Source organism: Mycteria americana, chromosome 6 (assembly GCF_035582795.1).
Source record: "Mycteria americana isolate JAX WOST 10 ecotype Jacksonville Zoo and Gardens chromosome 6, USCA_MyAme_1.0, whole genome shotgun sequence".
Taxonomy (NCBI): domain Eukaryota; kingdom Metazoa; phylum Chordata; class Aves; order Ciconiiformes; family Ciconiidae; genus Mycteria; species Mycteria americana.
The window spans coordinates 66,991,180-66,999,290 of record NC_134370.1 but is presented as its reverse complement, the minus strand read 5'-3'; the positions used below and the strand labels follow the sequence as shown (position 1 = coordinate 66,999,290).

Genomic DNA, 8,111 nt, shown 5'->3' with positions numbered 1-8,111 from the left:
GCTGATTACTTTTTCCGAGGGCGGGGAGGGCTCACTCCGGCCCGGGCTCCCGCCGCCGCCGCCGCCGCCGCCTCCGCTCCGCGCTGGGCCCCGCCGCTGCCATAAAATGTTTGACGGCTGCCTCCTGCCTCTCGTGTTTCCCTGCCTGCTGCTTTGGGGACTGGACGCCGGCACAGGTAGCGCTTCCCTCCCCTGGCTCGCCGCGCCGGCATCTCCTTCTCCGGCGGCGCTGACAGCCCTCGCCGCGGGCAGCCCCGTGCCGCGGGTCCGGCGGGGCGGGCGGTGGGCGCCGGCCCCGGGCGGCAGCATGCAGGCGCAGACCGCAGGGCATGCACCGGATCCCCTGCGTGGCCGCGGTCCCAGTCTGCAGGACGAATTGCTCCAGGCTTTTGTATTTTCTTTTCCTGTCCTCTCGCTGCTGCTGCTGTAACGTTTCATGTGGAAAGCTGCTGACTGTCCTTGGCTGCGGCTTCGGCTTGCTCTGCTTTTCCCCTTCTCCCTGCAGATTTTTATTGGGGTTGGTGAAATGCGATGCTTGTGTCTGAGCTATATATTTTTTTTAATGATACAAGTAGCTTTAGCATTTGCTTTATTCCTCTCTTCCCTGCACTCTGTCTCTAATATATGTGTGTGTGTGTATATATATATATATAGAGAGAGAAATAAATCCCTTGCCTCCGCTGGCTCCATTGTCTCTGCAGCCTGTTCACAATTTCCAGTGCATGAGTATCTGCGCTGAAATCCGAGCGCAGGGCTGTCCTCGCCCCGGCAGGACGGGGCGTCCCCGCGGGGGGGGTGGGGGGGTGGCGGGGCACAGAGCCCCCGGCCGCCCCGTCGGGCCGCGGCACCAGCCCGCGGGGGTGCGAGCGCCTGAGCCTCTCTCCTTCTCGCCTGCAGCTGGCGGAGCGGAGCTGGAAGTGGTGATCCCGGAGCGAGTGGCGCTGGAGAAGATCCACCTGCTGCCGCCCGCCGTGCGAGGGGATCGCGGCGGCCCCCGGCGCCGGCGGGCGCTGCCGCGGCAGCGGGCGGCGGCGGAGGCCCTGCTGCTCCGCCTGCCCGCCGCTGGCGCCGAGCTCTACCTGCACCTCCGCCGCGACCTGCGCTTCCTCGCCCGGGGCTTCGTGGTGGAGCAGCGGCGCGGGGAGGCGCGGCGGGCGCCCAGCCCCCGGCGGCCCCCGGAGGAGCGGCTCTGCTTCTACACGGGACACGTGCTGAACCGCAGCGACTCCTTCGCCTCCCTCAGCACCTGCGCCGGGCTGGTACTGCCACCCCGACCCGCCTCCCCTCAGCGCGGGCCGCCTCCCCGACCGCCCCCCCGGGCTGCGGCGAGCCCCTCCGCCGCCCCCGCGAGGCTTTTCTTGTCAGCCCCGGGCTCGGGAGCTGCCCGACCCCCCGCCCCACTCCCGGCCCGGCGGAGGCGGGAAGCGGCCGTTGGGCCGTGCCCGCACCTCACCTCAGCGCGGTGCGCCTCCTGCCCGCCGCTCCCCCGCTGTGCTGCCCGTCCCCTCGCCTCCCCGCGCCCTGGCGAGCGTCTCCCGTGTCCTCCGTGAAGACTTTCCCGTCAGCCCCGGCTCCCCGCTCTGGGAGCTGCCCCCAGCCGCCCTGCCCCGTGGAGGCGGGCAGTGGCCGTTGGGCAGTGCTCGCGCCTCACCTCAGCGCGGGGCGCTTCCCTGCCCGCTCCCGCGCTGTCCTGCCCGTCCCCTCATCTCCCGCGCCCTGGCGAGCGTCGCCGCTGTCCCCCGTGTGGGTTTTCCGGGCCGTGGGCCTCAGCCGCGGCACGTCTGCTGTGGATGGGCGACGGGGCCCGAGGATGCTGTAGAGGAGCATCCTGGCTGATGGACCCTCTTGCCACTATACCTGTGGCATTTGGCTGGTGGCTGGGTCCCACTGTGGGGACTTGATCACCTGCCTGCCTGGCTCCCTCCTCAGCAGTACAGCCTGGGACAGTGGGCTCCTCAGGTCTTCAACTGGCCCTTTCCACCCGGCTCATGCTATCAGTGCTGGTGTGTGAGGGTGTTTAGTGGGAGCTGTGGTGTAGGGACACCTCCAGCATGGTTGGAGGAACCATCCTGCTTGGGGATGCTTTTCCCACCTCAGGTGTCAGGATTTCTCTACCTGAGGTTGTAGCATTTTCAGGTGGCTCCACAGGGCCTGGGATCTCCTCCGAGGGTCCTGATAAGAAGAGGTGATCTTGCGTGGGACAGCCTTTGTGTTTCTTAGCGGTGAAGACTTAGATGCTTAAGACAATGGCTAGTTTGTAATTATTGTTGGTAACTTGAAAGTACTTCAGAAAGTCACTGGGGTGTTAAGCATAGACTCCCAGTACATAGTCCTGGGATGTGTGCTTAACTTCTCAGAACAGACCTGTTGATGGAGATTTTGTCTTAAACTTTGTAGTAAGAAGCACTTCATGTGCTCTGCACTTGGGGCTTGGGCCTTCATTCCTGAACCGTTTGAGGGCGCTGTGCCTCAGGTTTAAAAAACAAACAAACAAACAACAAAAAACCCCCAATGGCTCTGAGATGCCGCATATTTGAGTGGTACTGTAAATTGAGCTGTATACCACCGAGGGCTTTCTCAGAGTTTAAAACTGATATCTTTAGTTCAAGCTTTAAATGACTAACAACTCTACGCTTTTGTCACTAGGGACATTTTGTTAATACCGTTCATGAAGTGCTGGGCTTCCAAAGCTACCTACTCCAGCAGAGCTGAAAAGCACAAACAGGCAGAGAAGGAACCTTTTTAAAAAGAGGAATGTAGTTGTAGGCACAGTATTAACTGCCTGAGATCAGGGAATGGAGGAGGGGGAGTGAAAAAGATTGGCGATATTCCCAGTAGAAAAGTTGGAAAAGAAACAAGACTAGTTAGTCTTTGTTCATTACTCTGCAAATATGAGCCGCAATATTGCAATATCTGTTTGTATCATATGAATTCTAAGCAACAACTAAATTGACATAACTGAGCTAGATGAACTTGGGATCAAAAAGTAATCGGCGTCAAAGCTGCTCGTTTGTGGCACCTCTTGGGGACCAAAGCCAATACTGCCCCATGTGTAAGAGGCAGTGCTGGTAAAGCTCTGCTCGCCTTTGCCTGTGGATCTGGTCCTGGGAGTGCTGAGAATGGTGTGGGCAGACGTGTTGAGAGAGATGTGTTTCTGCATGTTGGGATACTCCTTTCCTATTAGAGGAATCTGTTCATTTACTCTTCATTCAGATAAACACCAGGAATGGGAAAAGGGGTCAAAGCAGATGCATGTTACATATGAGTGAGTTAAGGTTTATAACACCCTTGTGAACTGAAAACTAGAGAACAGAAAACTGAAGTGTCTTTAGGATGAACCTAAACTTAAGATGAACCTTATTAACTTCTGAAATGGTTTCATTAAATTGATCCACATCACCATGTAGATAGACCTTCTTATTCTAGCTAAATTGTGTTTTGGCTTCTTAAGTCTATTCTTAAACATGAAACATATCAGATTTTAGCCTGCTTTCAATGTTTACGCAGTCTTTTGCAGTGGTGACACTAAATCAGCATACCTGCAGTGAAAGCTATGCAATTTAGTGGTAAGATGCTTCCAGAGATCAGAGGAATTACAAGTTTGCCTCAAATTATCTAGGAAGTCTTGAATCTGCCATGAGCGGAACTGAGGTCGAGTGACTTGAGAGCCTAAACTTTTTGCCTCCTAGTCTGGCAATTTAAAATACCAAGACCATCACTACAGTGGGTTTTGAATTTTCCAATTGCTTCTTTAAGCCCTGTTTGCAGCAGAAAGAATAAGGCTTTGCCCTCATCAGCAGCACAGCTTCACAGGTGGGGATATGGACAAGGCCTGCACGCTGCGCTAGAAGAAAGCCTGTGGTAGTCGAACCCTTGCAGCCTGTTTATCCTGGCACTTGTCTCCTGAGCAGTGCTAGCACTGCAGTGGGAGATTTCCTGAAAACTCCAGCGTGGGAGTGCTTGTTGGACTTGAACTGGATGATCAGGACATCTCATTCAGAAAAGCTGGTTGCTAAGAAGTAGGTAATACTACTCTACCCTGGTCTCCAGCGGGCTCAGACTTTGTTGTAACCATATTCCTCAACCATGCCGTAAATCACACAAAAAGTGATCGCACATATAAAATGATCAGGGCAAGTGGAGTTCTAATTAAAACAAAATCCCTGACACAGTGGCAATGAAAACTGAGCGACAACCAGACTGAGCAATTGCTTCCTGGTAATGATATCAGATTCCCAGTGTAGCATCTAAAGGTTGCATTTTGTTTTTTAAACTCTGCTCACAGATGCTGCCGTTAACCAGTATGTGGTCTGTTGTAGTTTCCTGCTACAGCTTGCAATTGCATCGAGAAGGGCGGCCACACTCTTGTAGCTACGTCAGGCCATAGCACGTTTAGGACTGATGTACATAAGGTCTCATTTTCACAGTTAAAGTACCATCTGTGAGGATACTCCAACCGTCCTGTCCCTCTTGACAACGTGGGAATTGCAGCGTAGACAGGAGGTACTATGTTCCTGAAAAGCTCTACTGCCTTCAACTTGGCAGGACTGTATCCCGTCTGGGGAATGCAGTTGTGTAAACACTTGGATTCTGACCACACCGCAGGACTGAACTGTCCTGTTCTGGGGAGACACAGGCAGGAGCAAAGTTCTGCAACTCATCTGACCAACGCTAGAAAACAGTAGGCAGTACAGGAAATTACCTCTCTTTTGGAAAGTTCCAGCTTTGTAAGGGCACAGTGTGTGTTACCTTGAGTTGAGTTGTGTAGTGGACTAAGGTCTCTGCTTCTAAGTCTGAGATCAATTCCTAAATTACATGTTAGGTCTCCCTCCAGCAAGGAAATTCCAGTTTTCCCGACACATCTCAGAACTACTCATCCATTACTTTCAGGTGCAATTTCACAGTTACGTTTTCACTGTTGCTCTCTGTGTGCTGCCCTTACCCTCTCTAGCAAAGTTTGCCAGAGCAGTGTTACATTCTGTAGAGCTTTTTCAGTTGAAGTCTGAAGAGCACAGTAGATGAGGCCCTTTCAGCACCATATATTTGTGCTGTGATTGGAACCATGCTTTCTTCGAGTCCTAGCAGGGCTTATCAGTCCTGTGGACCCAAGATAAGGGAGAAAGGCAGGGTCCTGTGCCCTTTGGGGAGACTTCTTCCCCAGTTGTACATTGCAGAATGCTGCCTCAAGCTATCTGCAAAATGTGGGATTCCCAAAGACTTCATTTGATGTATTAATTTTTTTACTTCTTTTTTCATAGTAGAGTCACTTTCACATGCTGAAGTGCTGGACTGCTATCCAGTTTGTTGGACTGCAACGTCAGTACCTTAAAACTGGTGTAGGCTTTTCATATTTCTTGTACCTAAATTTTTGAAACAGTTACAGTTTTGAGAGGGTCACAGGTTTGTGTTAAAGTGAGCATTAGGTTTTGACTTAGAAATGAACTTGAAAACTCTTGTCTGTTCAGGAACCGTATCTGAAAGCTGAAAACCACTGGGATGCATTTGGAGGCAGAGGTTTAACTCTAAGTAACTTCTCTTTTTCATTTTGAAACGTGGAATCTCTGACTTTGGATTCGGGACTGCTCTTTGGCCTGTCTCTAGTTAAAGTGGACTTCTCAAGTGAAATAAGAGAAGAAATTGTGGCTCCCTCCTGTTCAGGGTCGTTCATTTAACTTTTTCACACCACATTTTCATCTCCTTTGAGTTCAGTGAGACTGCTTGTGCGGACTGGATCAGTGGAAGTGGATGATGTACATTACAAGGGCTCATGGAATGAGAACACTGATTTTCTCATTATAGGATGGAATAGAGTAATTGAAGCTATGCCCTAAGAAATACGTGCTGGAAGTTGGGAAACCTTAAACATTTTGCAGTATTGTCTCATACCATCAACACAGAGAAGAAAAGGGCTTCTTTTCTTCCAAGCTTCATGTACTTTTACCTTTGTTAAACCTCTTGCAGCTCCTGGTGGACAGATCTTCCAGCCTGTTAAAGTATTTCTGAATGGTGGCTCCTCATTCTGGTGTGTCCCCTGCACTTCCAGTTTGGTACCATCCACAAATTTTGTGAGGGTGTAGATGCAGACAAGCATTGGGAAGTATGGGCAAGGAGAGATGACAGAGCATCCCTCTGGACTTTGTGTCAGCCAGGTGTTTCCTTTTTTCAGGAAGGTTGGGCAGAGATGCTGTAAGTCTGGTAGAGGTGATAAGGGAAAATACTGATTATTATAAAGTCATGATTGTGCATTTGGGTACTAAACAAGGTTAAATGCCAGAAATGTATTTTCCAGTTAGCTGCAGTACCTGGGAAATTCTGCCCCTGGTACTGCCCACATTGCTGTTCACCAACGACGTTGTGGGACCAGATACAAACACTGTTTGGATGCATAGCTTTTTCTAGGGTCTCTGAACTCCCACTGATTTCCAGGTGGGTGTAAGTGCCTACGCAGGAACTGGATGTCTCAGTGTGGTTTTAGATCCAATATGGAAGGCCAGTCAGGGCACAGAGAACTGAGTAACGTTGGACTGCAGGCTCCAAGGAACAACTGATAACTCAAGGTACTCCTAGTGAAATGGTAGATCATCTCTATTCTTGTGAAAAAGAGGAAGAAGAATACAGAAGAGGCCACAGCTTGTTGGTTTTAAGCCTGACTCTCGTTATAAAGCGGAGAGAGAGCAAGAAAGATGGGCAGTTCCAAAGAGCACTTCCCCTGATGGTTTGTCCTGTTTCTTAGGTACTTTAGATTGGTCAGTTGTCCATTTGGAGGTGTTTGCCTTTCTTCATTGACTGTAGAGGGAGATGATGCCTGGTTTAGAGCAGATGTCTGAACTCTGTGAGCTCAGTCCCTGTCCAGTGGTAGTGAGGGTTTTCTGTGCGCAACAGGGCGGTGCTGCCCTTCAGGTGACTGCAAAAGCTGCTGCTGTTATGGGAAGCAGGGCAGTGCAGGCGTGCTAGGATTATAAGATGATATGATTTCCCCTGAGGAAACCTTCAGCTCTGCTGGATTCTCTTGTGTGGGAGAGGGGCTGTCTGGCATTTATCCATAGCTGGTCCATGAGCTGAAAAGTTAAACCTCTTAAAATTACCATGCTGGGTTTCTTTGTGCTGGGATTTTCTTTCCCCTTCCACAGTGGACAAAAGGGAGAACACGTTGTGGTTTCCTTGTTTAGCAGACTCGGAGGCTGGGGTAGGCTGGAACAGAGGTGCAGTTAGATACTCATGGGTATGATCTGCTCTCATAGCTGAGTGTAAACCTGAAATGACACTGCAGCAGGACCTAATTTAAAGCTCTTGTTTTAAATTTGCTTGAGTTGCACTTGTAAATAATAACCACGCTTCAGCTTTAAGATAGTTAATAAGGACAGGACTAAAAGCCATGTGAAGTTTATTAAACTGTATTTGTGTTGTTTTTTGTTCTTCACTTTAAATATTAACTTCCTTTTAACTTTGAGGAAATGGTTAAACTAAGATTTACAGTGTAACAGTTGAGAAATTGAGAAGGGGTTGGAATTTGTCAGATGCTTAAAACTGTTCTCTTTTCAACGTGCTCGTATGTATGTAACTAATGAACACTTAGGAGCAAAAGAAAAATCTGTTAAAGATTCAGCATTTCACAGATCTTGTTCAAAGACGTTGTGAAAATAAAAAGGGCTGGAAAAACAGTGTAACTGTTGGAGAGTATTAACGTGTGGGAAGGTCCAGAACCACGTGCAGAGAACATTGAAGATTTGGATTCCTGTCCCAAGTTAGCCCTCGAGCTGTTGTAGCTCCACCAGTACTACCGGGGGACAGAGAACAGTGAAGGCAGCGAAGCAGGATGATGTGATTACAAATGCTATTTGAGTGCCAGCACTACCAGTCCCGTTGTTACGTTGTAATTTCAGTGATACAGTGTGAGGACCTTCCTCCTTTCCCTGCTGTCATTCAGCCTGAGAAAAGCTCCAGTGGCAAGGAAGATAATGTGTAGAAGAAGAGTGAACTACTGGTAGTGCAAGAGTAGATTAGAGAGTGAGCAGATTGCTTGACTGGCCAATGTATATATAAAACTCTGGATAAGAGCATGTTGAGAATATTTTGGTGGTTTGGAGAACAGGGTCTTTTTTGCTAGTGAG

At 50.0% G+C, this 8,111-nt stretch overlaps 1 protein-coding gene across 2 annotated transcripts in view; it reads left to right on the top strand.

Annotated features, from left to right (window-relative positions):
* The window catches only part of ADAMTS17 (ADAM metallopeptidase with thrombospondin type 1 motif 17), a 201,911-nt gene continuing 193,800 nt past the window's right edge, over nt 1–8,111 (top strand). For both annotated transcript variants that reach the window (XM_075506313.1, XM_075506312.1), the window contains exons 1-2: nt 1–176; nt 898–1,259. In XM_075506313.1, the coding sequence (XP_075362428.1) occupies nt 107–176; nt 898–1,259 (432 nt within the window). In that variant the 5' untranslated portion in view covers nt 1–106. The remainder of the gene's footprint in view (nt 177–897; nt 1,260–8,111) is intronic.